Source organism: Aythya ferina (assembly GCF_964211825.1).
Source record: "Aythya ferina genome assembly, chromosome: 1".
Classification (NCBI taxonomy): Eukaryota; Metazoa; Chordata; class Aves; order Anseriformes; family Anatidae; genus Aythya; species Aythya ferina.
In genome coordinates this window covers 142,388,660-142,407,683 of record NC_140296.1, presented here as the reverse complement: position 1 = coordinate 142,407,683, position 19,024 = coordinate 142,388,660, and the positions used below count along the sequence as shown (strand labels likewise).

Here is a 19,024-nt window from a genome sequence, read left to right as displayed (position 1 = left end):
ATGTGTCTAATAATTCAAAATGATTTCATTTGGCCTTCCCAATAAAGACCACACGTTTAAGGGAGTCCCAAATCTCCTCGCAGTTTGGCACCACAATTAATTTTGTGGGTGTAAACAACTTAGGGAGCGGAAAAGTTGGCATTGTTAAGGCTGCTATTCATCTGGGTGTCCCTGGACATGTCCTTCTTTTTCCACCTAAAATTTTGTCTGGATAGAAAAAAGATGATTTTGGCTATTTGTCCCAGAACTCTGGATCTCTTGCAGCCTGCCTGGAGCCAGTAGCTCCTACTGGACAGGGGCTATATATCAATACAGGAGAAGTGACCATCAATTCCTCCTCCCACACACACTTTTTTTTTTTTTTACAAGATCTAGGTTTCAGTCGTCTCAACTTTCTGTCTGTTTTGTATCAAAAAAATTTTTGATTGCACTACGCAATTAAACCTTGATTTATATGGCACCCAGACATCAGAGAACCTCCTTAGGGTGGCAGTAAGTATAAAGTAAATCAGAGCACGGCCAGTTGGGTTTGATGCAAAGCCAAAGAAAGTCAAAGAGAAGACTCTGGCAAAGCTGCTGCTTTACCATGAAAGTTAAAAAGTGGTGGGTTTGAAGCTGTGTATTGTTAGATACACAAAGCAGTAGGGGGATGTGGGGATGGGGAGCTAAGCTTGATTGTGAGCTCTGCCAATTGCCTGCTCTGTAATCTTCAACAAGTTAATTTATGTGCATTTTAGTCTCCAGCCTCCTCCTATATAAAACTGGGAGCGGAACACCTCCTTTTTCTGTAAAGCTCTTTGAGAAATACTGATGAATAAAGGTAATTGAAGGCCTACTCCATACACTCCCTAACTCTGGCAGTCAGTACGTCCCCATGGTGCAGTGATATGGACAAAGAGGCTCAGCGGCACCCGGAGGATCGATGTCCAGAGGTGATTGCTGGGGGGCTCGGTGAGACCCTCAGAGAAGTGAAAAAAATCAGAACTTATTTATTTACAGCTGTTGAATGTCCTGTAGTAAGACTAAGGCTTAGAGAAGGTAGCCTGGTTTCTGAATCAAATACCTGTCTACTTAAATTGTATTTGCAGTTTCATATGGATAAGATATTCCCACAATACGCTATTTTATAGCGTGTGCTGGTTACTGACTGCCACATTCCAACCCTGAAGTCGCTGCACTTCAAGGCTGATAGAAATGACCACCCGTAAGTCATGTAAAACTAAAATATTTTGGAGTTAAAGGCACTATGCAAATACACGGTTATTGCAAGTCAGTGCACATCAGCTCCTAAACGGAGCAGAACAGGATGCAAATCTGTCATCATTTTCCAACTGGTTAGCAATATATAAGTTATAAAGTGAATGAATGAGGCCTCAGTATACTCTGCTGCAAGGTAAGCTAAGCAATAGCTGACCCCAGAACAAACGGAAACTTTCATTTGATAGTAATTACGGCAAAAAGGTAGTGGCAGGGTTGTGAGAAAATTTCAAGGCACCTTTTAACACCACTAGGGTCGAGGTTGTTTGCGTTGTTTGGAAGTTCCTATTCTTTGTCTCCAAGATGTCGAACGGAGAGACTGCTGCCTTTGCAGCTCAGCAAACAGCAATGTTGAACCCAGACGCGTTGTTTAAGTGTACCTCACGCTGCCTATATGGACCCAAGTTTTATAGCCCTGGCAAAGCACAAATGAAGCAAATCTTGGTCACTCATACAATCAGACATGCAAGGGTTTCTCTCTGCTCACTTGATGCTGTCTGGGGAGAAGCCTAGTAGGTTTGAATTACGCTGTGGGAGCAGTTCCTAATCACCTGTGGCTACAGAAATACAGACAGTATTTTCATCAGCTGACACATACACATAACATCCCAAGGAGACCTTGGGAAATACCTTCCAGCAGCTAAAGGGCATTTCTCAAGTGTCTGTCACAAGGTTGTCCAGAACCAGCCACTTATATGGGCATTCATTGTTGTTTATTTAGCTTTTGTTTAACTACATTAACTACATTTAGCTTAAATAGTTTCTAGAAGGTATTCTAGGAAATAAAATTAACCGAATGGCAGGCTCTGCAGGACCTGTTGTGTAACAGACAGGGGGCAGATGTGAACATAAGACTGTTCACACCAAAGGGAAGACTTCTCATCAAAGATAGACTCCAGCTATATCAGGGCTACGGGTCCCAGAGGTGCGAGCACGTCCTTGGTCCAGACGTGTACCCTGGCCATGCCCTCCTTGCCAGGGCTGTGTGGGCACCTCTACCTTGTGCACAAAGACTGATGGATGCACAGATCATTGAGCGTGTAGCCTGTCCCAGCTCCAGCACGGATAGCTGGTGGCTTAGGGACAGGACCATTTCGTGAGCATACCAGCTCTGAAGCGTAAATATAACCAACCTCAAAGATAAGCAAAGCAGATTTCTGTGGCCAACAGGACACATACCAGAAAGGGACAAAAGGAATCATGACCAGCCATTGTAAATCCCAAAATAACAATAATAAAAACCCACGGTGTAATACAATGATCACAGTATGCTCCTGCCTTCCTGTCGAATTCCCCATTGTCAGTCTTCTGCAGGGCCTGAAGCTGTTACTATTCCCTCTTCTTTCTTAGCTCTGTTTAAATGACAGTTGAAACCTATTTTTGCATGAGGATACAAAAGGGCACGACCTACTCATAGAATCTCCTCAAAGACAGAACAAGGGAACAAACAGTGGGGTCAGGAGTTCTCCTGCCTCTGTGAGCCAGGAGAAGCTGTTTCTCTATTTTTTCCCCATACTGGTGGGCAGCCATGAAATGGAGTAGTAGATCCTGCCCTGTGCTAGGGTAAACCAGCTCTCTCCAGGGCATTTGAGCTTTCCATAAGACCTACAGATTTAAAGGATCTATTTGTCTATTTGGACTTTGCCACCTGTCCTCTATAAAGAGTCAGCATTTCCTTGCAAAATGGAAAGCCAAAGTAATTTTTTAAGCCTTTTTTTTTTTTTTTTTTTTTTTTTTTTCCAAGCGGATGTAACACTGCAGCCATGTCTCTCCATCATGAGCATCCCTAGAAGAAATGCTCTCCAGTGAAGTACTGAGCTCTGAGCACTGCCTCAGCCTCCAGGAACGCAGTGAGAGAGTGCCTGCAGCCCTCTTTTGATGTGATGTGACATGATGGGAGGCCAAATTGTCACAGATGCAGTTCCAACTGGTGATGCCAGAGTCATTCGGACTCGGGTCTCTCATACGGCCAGTGAGGCAGGGCCATCCATCTGCCCTGGACACCTTGGGCACCCTGAAGGTTGACCTGAAGGTCCTCCTGGGGCTAGCGATGCCAGCAGTTCTGTACTGAACCAGCAGAGAGCAGGGCTACCTACTGGCACACCTACACCAAGGCATCTCCATAGCACTAGTAAGAATGTTACGAACACATTTTTTTCCTTGATTTATTTCCGTTGTTTTATAACATCAGAAGAACACCAAAGATAGGCTTATCTTAAGGAGCTTGCTCTTTACATTTAAGAGAGAGTCCCACTTTAATTTTCCTTCCCAGTAGACAGTACATGTTGGGAGGTCTCAACAGTGCTTAGGAAGGGACTGGGAAGTCACCTCTAAGACATCAGAGAGTTTTCTTTCTCTGCATTTCGTTTTTAAAATTATTCTCCTTGCATGGGTTGGGAATGGTAGGCTGGATTTGGGCCATGCTCAGACAGCAGGCTACCCTACCTGCAATGGCCCAGTGGTGATTCAGGGGCCCTGTTAATCTGGAGGGAGAAGCGTGGCACTCAGGTTGGCCACAGAAATGTCACAATTACCTCTCCACGCTGTGTGCCCAAAGGTATCCAGGTCTGATGGCCCCGTGGTGCTGCCAACAGCCGTCACGCTGGCTGTTTTGAACTTGGCTCCTGCAGCAAGCACCACCCTTCGGCACAGTGCCACAGCATGCAGTGAGCATGCCCTCGTGCTTTGAGAGGGGAAGATCTGATAGCTAATTAATTGTTGTAAGGAAATGCAAAGAGAATGAGCAGGCACAGCTTCACTGGGGGACGGGGCGATCGTGACCCCCACCCCGGGCCTTGTCCCCATGAGCGCTGCCCCACGCTGGTGTCACATGGATGCAGCCTGCCTGGGGAATTCAGACAGCAGCCTCTCAAATATGTTTGCCAATAGATGAAGCAGTTTAAAGGCTTGCAGAAATAAGGCATATCCTGTAAAAAAAAAAAATGTACAGGCTCTTCCGCACCCTAGGGCAGTTTTATTCTGAATCACGATTTGTCTTCGGCTGTTCCTAGAGTGCCACACGGTTGTGTCAGTGTCCTGCATGACTGCCAGAGCATCGTGATCAGGGCAGGAAGAGCAGGGTGGGGCATCACCATGCAAGGGCCCACTGCAATTACGCCTTTCAGAGGAAAACAGAAGCAAAACCAAACCAAACCAAACCAACAGAGGTGGGGTGGACCCAGCATCACTTACTGAATGTCACAGACACTGTGCTAGAGCTGACTGTAGCCCCAGCCTGGCTCACAGCCTGTAGGAGCTGCACTAATAGCCAGTACCTTTCTCTGGCTGAGGAAACACCTAGGTGAGGGTTTTAGAGTGTCAGCCGCACTGCAATTCACTGTGGTTATTCCGGCAAGTCTGAGTTTCATTTACCACAGGCAAATTTGTTCCCTCTTGCTCAAGAACAATAACAGAGTTAACTAATGACCTGCCAACTTTCACAAAGTGCAGGACTGCGTAGTTAGGACTAAAACATTGAGAGGAGGAATTAAGGTGGTGAACATTTTATATTAATGCTGTGAGCACTAGGAATTATCTTTAAATGCCCAAGAAGTGCATAACTCATTTTTTAAAAATGTGTCTTTCCAAACGAGTAGTTTGCCCTGTATGGCAGAGCACAGCTTTGCTTTTTGATTTACAGGCTTTTGAACCAGAATAAACCACTTTAATTCAGTTTATTTAATATTTAATGAAACAGCGTTCCTATCTCAATTTCCCTCTTAACTGGCTGAGTACGCATTAAGTTATGCTGACAGGAAATGACAGATGAAAATGACATGCAGTTTTTACATGCATTTTTAGTCGATGGAGCTCGCAATATTTTAAAATCATTAGCGCCATTTTACAGATGAAATACTGAAACATGGGGCAGGAAATGCTTCATCTGACAGGCAGGGGTGGAGCCAGGAGCAGGCTCTGCAGCTGCTGCTTGCTGCTGTGCAGCCCGAGTGCTGTCAAAATACATTCAGATTGATGTTAGGAGCCGTAAATACATGCAATAGTGCCATTGTGGTGCTCAGTAACTGCCCAGGTGCCTTACGGACCCTTAAGATTGTAATGAATGTGTGAGTTGGGACATATTTTAAAGGAGGCAACAGGGAATCATGTTTTTGTAAACAAGGTCTTAAGGAATGGGCGATATTTATTTTATGTCGGTATGTATTTGGGGCCAAAGTGTTTCAAACATTAATTTATGGGGATAATTTTGCTTCCATTAACTGTCTTGTTTACGCTCGATTGTTTGCCATTAAATTTCTGGGTGTGGATCCAAGTTTATAGGCGCGCGCCTCCAAGGAGCACTGAAGCGAGTGGAGCCACAGAAATTTCAGCTAGACGAGTCCTGCCAGATCATCCAATTGTTCTCTTCAACAACACAATATCATCCTCTGGCAGGCCATTTCCCTTGTGTTTTGACCCGTTTGGATGTACAGCACCCAGGCTGAGGGTTTCCACTATTTCCCCCAAGGAAGCGGTTTCAGAAGGTGTTATCTTAACAGGGGTTTTCCTGCCATCCTGCTTATGCTTCCCACTGCCTAACAAAGACACCTCGTGTCAGGCATGCCAGAGGCATCACAATAGCCGGGCTTTCCAGAAACCTCCAGAAACCAGCATCGGGTTTAGGGATATGTGTGTGTGGGGTGTTAAAATGGCTGTGGGCGCACGCGGCGTTGTGGTGGCATTTCTTAAGCACTGCACTAGCCCGGGTCCCTTCAGGAAGGTGCCCTCAGCGCCTGCTGGGACCCATGGCAGGCCCCTTTCCGCCCCGCCAGTGCCAAACCCCCGAGGCAGCCATGACGGGCGGCAGCCCCTCCCTCCCCGCGCACCGCCGCACCCTCCCTGCCATAGCAACGGCGTTGAGCGGCGAACAACCCCCCGCTCCGCCACGTCACCGCCTCCCCCCCCCCCCAACCCACTCCGCCAATCAGAGCCGCCTCGCCGCCGCCGAGCGCCTACATTCCCCAGCATACCCCGCGGCCGCGCTAAGCCCCACCCCCTCCCCTCACACACAAGCCCCGCCCCTCCCCGCTCCTTCCGGCGCGCGGGGCCCGTCCCGTCCCGCATTGGCGGCGGCGGCCTCGCGCGCTGCTCACGCCCAAGGGCCGGGAGGAGGTGGCGGGGCCGGGGCCGGGGCTGGGGCCGGGCCGGGCACGGGGGGCGGCGGCGGCGGCCGTTGCCAGGTGAGCGCCGGGGGGGGCGCGGGACGGGCCCGGCGGGCGGTGGATGGGCCCCGGTGCCCCCCTGCGGTCCCCTCTGGGTCCCCTGGCGGTGTCCAGGCCGGGGCCGCCCGGTGAGGCGGTGTTGGGGGTGGGGGGGGGGGTACGGGAGGGCCCTGGGGCAGGGGGATGGGACAGGCGATGCCATAGCGAGGCGAGGCGTGCGGGCGGTGTGTTGGGTGCTTCTCGTGGCTGTTTTAACCCTCGTTAGAACCTCAGGCAGCTAATTGAGCGCCTTTAGTGGGTGGCTGTGCTGGTGTATTCGTAGGAAACCCCTTAATGTTAAACTTCGGCTGCAGTGCCTGTAAGTCAGAGTAACTCAAGGTGAGGCACCGCGCACCTGTCACGCAGCAGAAAAGCTTCCAGGTGTTAGCCCTTATCTAAAGGGACTTCTCCGTCCTAGCGCTGCCTGGTAGCTCCTCAGGTGGTTGAGCTGTCTCACACACCATCAATTCTCAGGTTACTCCTTAAAACAGGCCCAGTTCCATGAAGGCCCTCTGGGCGTGTGTTCTGGGCACAGTCTAGTTTCCCAGAGTTGAGGTCCCAACGTGTAATTTAAACTCCTGCGAGCCCTCCCCTGCTGTAGTTGGTGTTAAATTCCAGGCTGTGTGCTGCCCGTGCTCCTCGCCGCTCCTGGAGGTTGCAGAGCTGTGCCACGCAGCCACCCCCCTCTTCTGGAGCTCTGCTGTGAGATCTGTCGGCTTCCAGGGGCTGTTTTGTGGCGTTTCAGAAGTGAGACACTTTCTTCACAAGAATACTTCACGTTTGGGTGGTAGCTGCTGCAGCAGAGGAAAATATCTTTATGACTATCAGAGCGAGATGTTGTGTCACGGAACGGGTGCAGCGCAGTCATGAAACGCAGCCTGTTTTCTTTTCTTATCTGCAGCTCGGAACTGTTATTCTGTAGGCAGAAAGGGAAGTGATCGTGTTTTGGGTTTGTTTTTGTCTCTTCCTGTAGGGGTGCCAGGCAATTCCAGTTATGATGATGTTAGGCTGTGGTTTGTGCTTCGTAAAGAAACCTGTTATGTATGCAAACTTCAGCTGTACCGTGACACCTTGTCCTATGTGAGGACTGCGAGTGGGGGTTAGCAGGCAACTTGAGAAGAAGTTTGTTGTTGTCTTGGAAGCGTAACGTTTGTTGATCATCCGGAAGCGACTCCCTTAACTAAATCTTGTTAAAGAGCCTGTGGATAAGGCTGTTGGCAGCTTCATGGTGAAAACCTGTGAGAACAGTCACTAATGCAGAAACTGAGTTGGAGTTGGTGATGGCAGAGTTAAAAGCTGCATCCAGACTCTGCCTGAGTTTTCCAAATCAAGCTTTCTGTGTACACATCAGATACGAAAACATAATCCAGCGTGAAGGAAGAGAGTGTATTTTGGCATAGTTCTTAACAAAGGCTTTCATGGCGAATATTCCTTCAACAGATTTTTGTTTATGATGCATATGTTCTCAATGACAAATGTAAAATGCGATGAGCATAGGAGCTTATCCTGTATCGGGTCCTGAACTGAGCCAAACAAAGGGCTCTCCCCACCCATCTTTGCACCGATGGAGTGGGGTCGGTGCCACTGAACTGGTGGCCTCACTGCAAGTCTGCCCAAGTGCCTTGTGAGCCGTGGTTTGGGCAGTTGTGGGTGAGATTCAGACTTGCAGCCTGACTCCTGGCTGCAGGATGGGAAGGCTGGGCTCTGAAAAGCCTGCGCTGGCTCTAGGCGAGCCGTTCTGTTGATTTGTCACAAAGGAAAATTAATGGGAATCGGCAGGGCATGTAATGCCAGTGATTTTAATGCTTGGACCTCTGTTGCCATCTTATGCTTTCGGTTGAACGTTCCAGGAGCCGTGTCGAGCTTCCCCGTACAAAGATGCTCAATGCGAGGCAGTCAAAATTTTGCAAGTTTTACAGGTTTCTGGTTGTGTAACTGTGTTGTCCGAGATGCTGCGCAAAGAAAGCAGGCTTGCTTTCGTCAGTGGAGATGTTGTCTGTACATGAGGAAAATCTTGATAAGGAAACTTCAGGCGATTGTTGGATTATTATGCTGTTATGCCATCATCAATTCAAACGCTTAAATAGCAGTAGTTCTGAAATGGAAATAGCAATTCCGAGTATTTATGGTCTGAAAGTGTCTGTGTCTGAGTCATTCAGTGAATTTTCTGGCAGACAGTGTTGGTAGATTTTAAAAGACGCTCTTACACAAGATAATGGTAGTGATTGCAAAGAAGTATGTAGGACAGAGTTTACAGAGAAGGCGATTACTTGGAATTGTATCATTCTCTGATAAATCTTGTTTTAAATGAGTGCCCATCCTTTCTGCAAGGCGTTGTGTTTCTCTGGTTGTACCTAGCATAGTGACTGGCTGCCTTTGCTTTTTAAAGTGATACGTTTGTCAAGGAAAAGTCCAATAAAGAAATTGGTTTGTAAAAAAGCAAGAATATGGTGACAAACTTAGTGCTAGTTTTGCTTCTGCAGAAAACAGGCTTCTGAAAACATTTTTAACTTCTGCTTGTTTGAGTATGTTCCGACTACCAGAACACTTTTTTATTAGAAGTAGGATGCTGCAGGTCAAGATGTAAAATAATAAAAAGCAGAAGTTATTTCCACATAGTTCCTGTTGCAGTACTTTGAAAAAAAAATAACCTTCTGTGTGTGGCAGTAGTTTGGTGTATAAGCCTCAGACTTTCATCATTAGGTAATCGTGAATCTGAGCTGGACTTCATCCCGCCCAGTGAGTACACACACTTTCTGGGAAGTTTGTCTGATTGTTTTGATGTCAAAATGCTTGTCTCGATCCAGTTTAAAGGCAAACATCAGTGCTTCCTTTCAGGGCTCAGTGTCAGTCTTTGAATGCAAGCAGCTGCTGTCCTCTTTGCGGGGTGGCTGTTGGGGTGGCGGTAAGCAGGCAGTGTTTCCTGGGGAAGGAGGTGCCGCAGCTTACACCACTGCTTTGTTGGAGAAGTAGCAAATAACTGGAAGCAAGGAGGTGTGGGCAAAATTACTGTGTTTGCAATTTGGAAGAGGGAATATATGTTTAATACCAGCTTGTCATCTGGTTTAATGATTCCAGTTATGACTTCTTTTTGAATTTTCACCCCCGTATGGAACTGCCTGTCCCTCGCTGTTTTTTTGTTAAGTGGCATCTGTTTGAGCCCTGATGTGGTCAGGGTAGGAAGTATTTTGAAGCCTTTTCAGTGTGTGTGCATATTAACGATCCCTTGAGCAGATGAAATATGTTGTAGGGGTGACAGGTATAAATTAAGCTAATATTTGATTTGTTGCATGTAGTCACGATTGCTCTTGTGTTCCAGTGCCACAGACCTCTGCTGCCCCGTTAGTGGAGGAGGGGATCTCTCTTCCTGGCCTCAGCTCTCTTTGGCCTTATGTGAAATGTACTCCTGCCACGCTGCTTCAGGACTTCATCGCTGCAGCCTTGCTTGCAGAAAGGTGTCTTCAAAGGTGTAGGTAGGAATAGGGTTCACAGGATACATAATTGTCAGTGTAGGGAACTTGCAGCACGGTTCAGCTGGATTTCATTAGCTGGGAAAATGCAGTGGAGTCTGCTGGGGTGTGCCAGCTGCTGTTGCTCTGAACAGGACTAATTAAGCTCTTGTGAGAACAGAAAATAGGCTCTATTAACAGAAAGAAAGTGTTGGAATAGGCAGTGCTGTAATCACCAGCTCTCAGATACCTTTAGATAGCAGTAAGCAAGACAGCAGACAATTTACTCCCAGAGTGGGCTGGAAGTCCAGTCTGAATACCTAAAATGGGTGTTGCAGTGTTTGGGGGCCAGATCCAAGCACCCTGTGAGCCTCTTTGGGGTGCTGCTGTGGGGAAGGCTGCTTCCTTTTTTTCCCTTCCTTACTCTCTCCTTCCTGGCAGGGTTTTATCTCAGAGCGGTTAGCGCTCACGTTGCTTCATGTGGTGCTGAAAGCTGAACGCACGCTCGATACAGGTGTTGTAATGTTGCAGCATTGCCTACGGTTGTTGTCTCTGCAACGTGAACTGTTGTTTTGTTGAATGCAGTCATGATCATTTGCATATAGTCAAAGGCACGGTTAGATCGACTTACAAGTACGTGAAAGCTGTTTTTCATAGGTTTTCACTCAGTTCCCCTCTCTCTCTTCTTAACCAAATTAAGTGTTATTTTCCCCAGCCTGTCCAGTTCCATTTGATTAGGGGATTGCAGAGATTGCTGCTCCTTGTTTGAAGGCAAGGTCAGTTGTGCTGCCCTGGTTAGGTCTAGAGGATGGCAGCTTTTATTCAGTTAGATCACGGAATGCATTGAGCAGGTCTCCTGCAGTTTTTAGTTAAGGCTCCTTTTGCTGCTGGGAATCCTTTGCGGATTTCTCTCTGTTTCAGTGATAGCATTTTGGTGAGGTTGCTGCTCTAGCTCCTTACTTGTGGATATGCTCGGTGCTTGATGAGTACAATTTCCTTGAAATGTCTCTGTGTGTGATTTAGTAAATGGGATGTTTATGGATATTTGAATAAACAGGTGTCCTTTTGGAGGGAATGTGCCACACACCTTTGTGCTGCATGAAACTTGATGTAGTTGTGCAAACTTTGATTTCCTGTACAAACTACTCAGTGGGTGATGCTGTAACAGGGACCTCAAGCCAACGTGTCTATATGCTGTTCCTGAGTTTTTGAAAAATGGAGAACTTGTGATGAGAATGGAATAATGAAACACTGGCAGTAAAAGCAGTCTTCTGAGGGCGATTGCACCTCTGGTTTCTTAGATTTAATGAGTGATAAAACTCCTCCCTCACCAGATGCACTGCTACCTGCCTCCCAGGTAGACGAGTATGTAGACGAGGGCTAGAGCTGTGGGGTAAGGTGGTGATGGTGGAGCCCGGTGCTTCCTGGCATTTGGGGATGTGACAGAGCAGCGTGTTTTGCAAGCAGTGCTTTTATTTGCTTTCGTTGAAGTGGTTGTTTGTCTCCTTATGTATTCCGGAGAACAGCGTTATAGCGTTGCAAGGTCGATAACAGCAATATTGTGCTGTTCTTGGTATTAATCTTTCAGGCAATTTTTAATGGAATGTGACTGTAGAAATAAAAAGAAGGGCCTATTCATAATTATCCTTAAAGTAGCTGTGTGATAAAGTGCCAGCTGTTGGCTTTCTGCCTGCTGTACCTCCAGTGGGGAACAAAATGGATTGTTTTCCGAGGTGGATGTGCTGAGAGTTGAGGAAAAACATAACAAAGTCAACAAAAGCTTTACGTAGTGGCTTTCTGACCTTTATGTGGTCTGAGCGAAGAGGAGAATGCTGAAAAAGGCTCGTGTCCTCATGCACTTAAGCATGGACATGAAGATTAACAGCTCTCTGACTTCCTGCTCTGTGACCTTTTTAATAAATGGCAACCATATTAATTCTGCAGTGTTATAGGAATAGTTCAATAATGAATGGGTTATAAAAATCTGTTCCTTTTTGTGGACTTCACTAATGCAGCAAAGGAAATTGCTAGGTTGCTTAGATTTGATTTGTAAGATATTTATTAGTATTTTTTTTCATAGCTGCCTTGGCATTCTTGTATCAACTGGGACCATAAAGAGGGCAGATCGATAATTAAATGTTAGATTTTTGTAACCAGGAGGGTGTAATGGGTGATTCTGTAAGCAAAGATGTAGTGCTAAAATAACTGAGAGGGAAAATCCAACAACAAACACTTCTCTTCTAATTTGGACTTGGCCCTGTAAGTTTAAAGGCAGGGTGTTCCCTGTGCCCTGCCATAAAGGCAAACTCAGAATTTCAGGTTGAGCCGATCCTTGATGGAGAGCAAGAGAGGCCGGCCAAGTTTCACAGCACTTGCAGAAATGTTTCTGTCCAGAATACCCAGGCAGCGCGTGATGCTGTTGGAAATGCCAGTTATGTCAACTGAATTGGAAGGACTCCAGCGTGCGGGTCAGCGGGGGGGAAAGGAGGGGACACAGGACTGTCTGAGGTGATACAGGAAAACAAACCTAAAAAAAACTCAGGTAAGGCCAGGGCTGATGTAATGGTACTGCCCTGCGCGGCTGTCAGTAACCAGGTCTGCTTGGATTTTGAGAGCCGAGCCTTGAAGTGCTGTGGGACGGGTGGTACAAGATGCTCTCAGAAGGACGCTGGTTTCTCATTCTTTTGTGTAAGCCCTCTCCAGCTGACTTTTTCTGCACTGGTTAAGCGGTTCAAAGCAGCCCCTTGTTACACATCACAGTAAAGTCATTGTGAAAAACAAAGCATGATCACAGAACTCATGACTGTTTTCCTCTGAAAACTAATGTCTTGGCTCAGTTTCAATAGTTCATTATTATGGAAGTGCCTGAGGGCTTGTGTGCCTGCAAGACTCACATGAATGTTTCGTGCAGGCTAAGGTCATCCTTGAAAAGGTACAATTCCGCATTCCTCTACCGTTAGCAGTCCGGGCTGGGTGTGCAGTAGTGAGATTTCAGGTGGCACCGAAAAAGCTATCTTTTTGGTAGGTTTTATTCTGTGGAGAGATTGAAACTCCCTTCAAAGTTGGTGCTGCCTTCTTGTAGGTGCTGGCCTGAGCTAACAGGATGTTTTGAACGCTTTCTCATTTCAAGCCAAAGGGACTCGTGAATGAGGTAGTAATTTAAGCGATGTCTTTGTTATAAATGAACACTTAAGCAGGTTGTTATAGCATTCAAAGTCACAGGTGACAGTGGTGGTATTTGGGGTTGACCGAAGCATAGCTGCATAATTCCCGTTGTAGAATGACATTTAGTCACACCAGTGATGGCGTAATTGCAAATTGCTGGCACTTAAAATGAATTTCTAGGCAGCCATAAAAAGGAAAGGTGCAGAAGATGTGCATTACTGCTGCTTCTTCAGGGGATGTGACAGGTCACAGGGGAGCTGTGTCAGCACGTGGCTGAGGCCAAGCTGACATGCAGGATGTGTTCACTACAGCTGCCTCTCCTCAGCGACTGCCCAATGCTCTCTGCCTCTGAACTTCTCCTTGGATTGTGCTGAAGACCTTGGATCATCTCGTAAGTGGTATAGAGAGTTGATTGTGTGAAACAGTGAGGGAAGCCATGCAATGTGAAGGCTTTGAACAGGCTGCTGGGGATTAAACTTTGTGCAGGCGTAGGACCAGCACTTCCTGACCATACTGTAAGAAGTGCAACGTTTGAGTCAGCTTTTCAGTTGGGTGTACGATGTGAAGTATGGCTGAAGTGGGTTGGATTAACTCGTAAACATTCCCTCCTCCGCTGGAGTGCAATGAATGTCAGTTTGAAGCTGGCTTGGGAGTGCTTTGTGCTTTACAACTCCAGCGACGCGAGATGCTTAGATAAACTCAGACTTCATTTAGTGATGTTTTTAGGCTTTAAAATGCCATCAAACAAAGCAGAGAAGAATGGAAGGGAATTGCAGGAAAAGCCTTGTGCATTCCTCTCTGTTTTCATGCTGCAATATTTGTCACAGATCTCTCCCAAGCTATGATTTCAAACTCCCATGCGGGCTAAAAGCAGTGTTGTCTATGGTTTGGTGAAACTCCATTGTCTCATTTTGTGACCTGAAACAGACTGATGTGTGCTTTAATCTAATTGACAGTAATAAATCAGTTTTAACAAGTACTAGTTTAGCCAAGAGTTTGGATAAAATGATAGTTCCACCGAACATTTTATGGGGAATGCTCTATCTGAGATAGTGAAAAATTCCCTGCTTCCCTTGGTTTTGTGCTGATACATGTGCACACTTATCTAGCTGTGACTATAGACGATGTTATTTAAGTCGAAGTTGTTATCGTGGTTGGCAAGCCTACAAAAAAGAAAGGATTTTAATGTAAACAGAACGCATGCATTTCATTACCCAGTGTACACATTTGATAGCTGCTCTGCAGCACACAACCTAAGAATTTTTTCCTTTCTATGTAAACTTATTTAGGTTTAAGCTAATTTGGAGACAGCGTCCATGTTGCTTTTGCATCCTTCTTGTAGGACTTTTGGTCTATAACCTCCCAAAATTTGAATACAGAGGCCAAGAACCAGTGACAAACAAATCTGAAGTGAGAGAAACTGATCTTGCTCCCTCATAGGTAGCACAGCTGTTTGTCTGACAGCAGCAGCAGATTTGAGATTAGGAGTACTGGGTGCTGTGCTTGTGCTTTTAGGAAATTGTGTTTTAGCCATTGAAATAAGTGCTGTGTGGTACTCTACAACAAAGGTTTCAGATCTTTTTGTTTCATTGCTTGAAGTTGTATTTCTCAGCACTGGGGCTTGCAAGAAATGTGTGCATGCTCTGAAATGAGGTGACTTTTAGTAGGACAAGCTTGGCTTCTGGTGTGGGGTTGGTAGCTGAGGTGGATGCTAGGTATGTGTGTGAGAGTATAAACCAGTCAGGGAGAGGGCTTGAATTAGCCACTCTTTTCCATTTCAGGAGGAAAACTGCAGCGATGTGTCAGGTACTTGGTGGGGTGCTGAGTTCTTGTATTTTTGTTTTCTTTTACCTTAAACCTTTGCTCCCACTTGGAGCAGCAATAGAAACGGGTGAAATCAAATTACTGAGTGACAGTGTGCACACTCTTCATTGAAGAATGTAAAAATCACAATTGGCTGTCTGATCTGCATAAAAGAATGAAAATAGGGGCATGTTGGGTGTTTTGATTCAAGTCTTTGGTAAAAGGTGAGTCATTCCAATGAAACCTGGAATTCTGGAGTAACTATAATGTAAGCCAGGCTGGGTCAAACCAGAAATCCCTCTGCCTTAGCCTCAGGATCCTACCTCACCTGTGGAGCTGCTGCTGAAGCTTCTCAACTGTGAGCCTCTAATCGATGCTGCAGAAACATCTCTGCAAGCTCGTGCTCTGCTTGCTTGATTTTCTTGCACCCATGCACAAAGTGACAAGACCTCCTGCTTGCAGCGGGGAGACAAGAAACGTTGGGCTGGTTTGTGCGCAGCAGGTTCTCACCTTTCCTGGAGATGAGTGGGTGGAAGGGTGCGGGTGTGTTTGTGGTCGGGTTCCCTTGGTGCACCTCCCTGCTGCAGGAAGGAGTCCTGGCAAGCCTGCCTCGTACTGAGGCTTTGACTGCGCTTTGTCCCTAACCTTTTCATTTATGCCTTTGGTGTCTGAAGCCCAGCCAAGTTGTAGGATCGCCTCCTGGCCCCAGCCAAGCTGGTTGCTTAGGGGTGAACTTGGCAAATGAGATTCTGGCAGCTGTCGGGTTTTTCTTTTCCCTTGGCCAGAGCGCCATAGGATGGTGCCTTTGGGGAGCTATTGGTATTGGTAGGATGCTCTGCCTGCTGCCCCTGAGAAGTTTCCTGTTTGACCCTCATCCTTTTGTCCATGGGGTTTTTAATTTCCTGTTTTGTAATCATTTATTTCTTCCTGTTTTGTTGTTGTGTGTGGTGGTGGTTTTGTTATTGTTGTTTGGTTTGTTTTAAATTAGGCTCCTTCCTGTTGTTTCACAGGGAGAGCTCTAAGGTTTGAGTAAGCATGCCCATTCCCAGAGAAAGCAAATAGCTTCCAAACATGGATATAAAAACAGTGTACAGAAAACATGCACTGACATCGAGGGGCTTCTGGAGCTAGTGCTGACTTCATGTGCCTAACACCCCTTGATGGATTTGACCAGTCTCCCGATGAATCCTCATTCTGGAGCAAGGATTCACGGGGTTTCCCCATTTGCTGTGCTGAGAACGGCTTTCTGTGTTTGAGGTTGCTGTCTGCTGACTCTGGGACCTTTGCTTGTCTACATCCAAAACACTGAGTATTTTCTGGTGTTCTGGTGTTGTAGACATGAAGATTGAGAAAGCTTGTGCTGTGTTGCAATCTTACCGTGCTTTTGAGTGGTCAGCACTGGTTTTAAATAAAACTTTCTGTGCTATTGCGAAGCAAGTCCTCTCCCAAAGTGTTTACCAAATGTGTAAAATGTGATGCAAAAACACTTGAACTATTGCCGGTTAGCTAGGACATGATAAAAATAGATCTCAGATTTTGTGTTTCTTACGTGCAAGGCTTGTGTCACTTCTTACTCCTGTTTCCCTAGCTACAGCTGCTTGTCTACGTGGGTCAGAGCTTGGCTGTTTATCAGGGCGGGTCGGTTGTCATCCAGGACTGTACTTCTGTTCTGATATGACTAAATTCGCAGCGTGGTTTGCTGACTCTCAGGATTTGCATGTCTCTCAGTGCCTACTTTTTCCCCAGAAAGCATCCTTACAGCTACTGTCAATACGGTAAGAACCCTTCATACCTTTCCTACCAGTATCCCTCGAGGCCGTAGAAGTGGATGAGGCAGCATTTATCCTCTTTTTCACACCTGACCCCCCTGTATAGAATTCTTGGCTGGGTTTCCACGTATGTCCCTGGCACACTGAGTAGCGTCTGGATGCTCTGTGTAGCACTCAGCCTCTGGTGAGAAGCTTGGCCTGCGTCCTCTGGGTATTGATGCTGGCTGTATTGCCTTTCAGTCGCAGCTGTGGATGCTGTAGCTTGCCTTTGCACCAAAACTATAATAAATGGCTTGTCTCTCTTTTGGAAAAATACCAAGCTTATACTGGAATGGGATCCCTCTTTTAGGTTTTGTCAGTATCCAGTACTTGCACCTTTTGCCAAAACAGTTTATCCGAACAGTTCCACCTGTATTAATAGCCCGAACAGATGCAGTTGGGCTAGAGTAAGAGTACCTCCAGTGGCGATTGGAAAACTAGGACAAATAACTATTCAGTAGTTTGTTGACCCAGTTCTTGCTCTCTGCATGTGTTCCTCCTTTCTGGGCCCTTGTCCAGAAAATCAACCCAAATTCCTACCCTTCCTATTCTGAAGAGTTTGATTGCTTATCAACTTGGCCACGCTTCCTTCCTTTTCATAGGGCTTCTTAAAGGAATTGGGTGTCTGCTGTGTTGTCTAGGACTTCTTTCTGAAATTAGAAAGTGCAGATAGTCAGTGACTGCTTAGCTCATGTTTTTTTTGTGTTTAGATGTTGTCATTGGAATACAGCACCAGATGAGCAGCAGCAATCCCGAGAGCAAACGCTCCTCCACCCTGCCAGGTACAACTCTCCTCCCAGCACGTGTGGGTTTCCATCTCCACAAACTGAACGAGATCCTTTACAACTCCAGCAAACACTCTAATGCCTGGAGCAACTGCACAAAACCCAACACTACCGCCTTGCTGCTTAGCTCATGGTTTTTTGTGGTTTCATTTCTGTCATTGGAATATTTACAAACTCGTGGAAGGACCTTTGGGACAGAACAGCAATGCCTGGGTCACTCTGCTCCAAGGATTTCCCTCTGGGGGTAGGGTATTACCGTTGCAGAGGGCCCACTTGGGTGCTTGTCCTGGGGCTCTTTCAGACTTTGTTATTGTGTTGTAGTTCTTCTGTAGTGCTTTAAAGGCAGCTAATGCTGTGCAGGATTGCAAAATAGGAGAAGGGATGGAGGGCTCCACCCTCACTGGTACATCCATGTTTATGGGCAAGGAGGAAGCTGCGTGTGTGAGGAAAGCCAAGGACTTGTTAGTAGGTTGATGGAAATAATCTTAACAGCCTGACTCAAGGTTCATTGGTGTAGACAGATTTCGTAAAGAAGGAAGAATGGTGAAGCTAGAATACTTAGCTAAAGGAAAAAGTTGTCAGCTGTGGCAATGTGGCTATGTTTTTTTTCCTTTCTCTGTTATGCTCACCCTTGCACTACTGCCCCAAGCCGTAACGCCCGCAGCTCTGGGCTGCTGGAGAGGGTACCACCAAGTCGTCAGCTTCTGGAGTGCCCCGCTGGGAGGGCTGTGACGATGCCTGTTTCTGTTTCCTACCTCTGAGAGGAAGCAGAGGTAATTTTGTGAGCTGCAATTACAGTCATGCCATGTTCTGTCCGCAGCAAGGACAGCCTGGGTGTCTTAACTTGAAACTCTGTTCCATGTGAAAATTGTTTCATTTTTATTTTAAAGTAATACATTTTTATTACTGTAAGTACTAGCTACTTCCTGGTGATTTTCTTTCTTAACCTCAGAACAGAAGATACAGGTTCAGTGAGGACAGGGAGGTGTCTGCTGCGTGTAGATTTGCCAGCACAAAATTTTCTTTATTTCGCTTTAATGGTGCTGACTGTCATCCCTGCAATGTTTCTGCTGGTCCTCATCTTACTAAACAAGTAGTGGAGCTCAGTGAAAGGATAGCTTTACAATTACCTACTCCGATGTGTGGAGCGTGTATTTTTCAGTATACAGATATGAAGTGCTCCCTATCACCACAGCTCACCAGCAGCACTTTTTGTGAGTTAAGACTTGGGTCTTTGTCCCACCCTACAGTCATACCAGCTAAAATTCTTATGCCAAGATGGTAAAACAAACCACAGCAAGATGAGTGTTTGTGAGAGTGCCTTAGTTTAGGTCCTGATGATGTGTTTTGAGTTCAAGCTCCATCTCTACTTTAAGGCCTTGCACATATTCTAATAACGATTTTGGTTCTTAGTGTTTTAGCAGTAATCTCATGGAGTATCATAAGTAAAATGTGGTCTTTTGCTCAGTCTCCTTAGTTATAGGACAGTAAAAAGTAATAAATGATTAACTGAACCTTTCTGCTTTTGAATTACATCAGTGGTGTGTTGGGATATCAGT

At 46.3% G+C, this 19,024-nt stretch overlaps 1 protein-coding gene across 2 annotated transcripts in view; it reads left to right on the top strand.

Annotated features, from left to right (window-relative positions):
- The first annotated feature begins 6,308 nt into the window (after positions 1–6,308).
- ADIPOR2 (adiponectin receptor 2) overlaps positions 6,309–19,024 on the top strand; it is a 44,301-nt gene continuing 31,585 nt past the window's right edge. Inside the window, exon 1 of one of the 2 annotated variants that reach the window (XM_084525350.1) lies at positions 6,309–6,434. Coding sequence is in view for 1 of the 2 variants with exons in the window: in XM_084525348.1 (XP_084381474.1) it covers positions 17,417–17,462 (46 nt within the window). In the remaining variant the exon portion in view is untranslated. Of the gene's footprint in view, positions 6,435–17,401; positions 17,463–19,024 lie in introns of those variants that run through there. The other variant, XM_084525348.1, reaches the window with a different exon arrangement.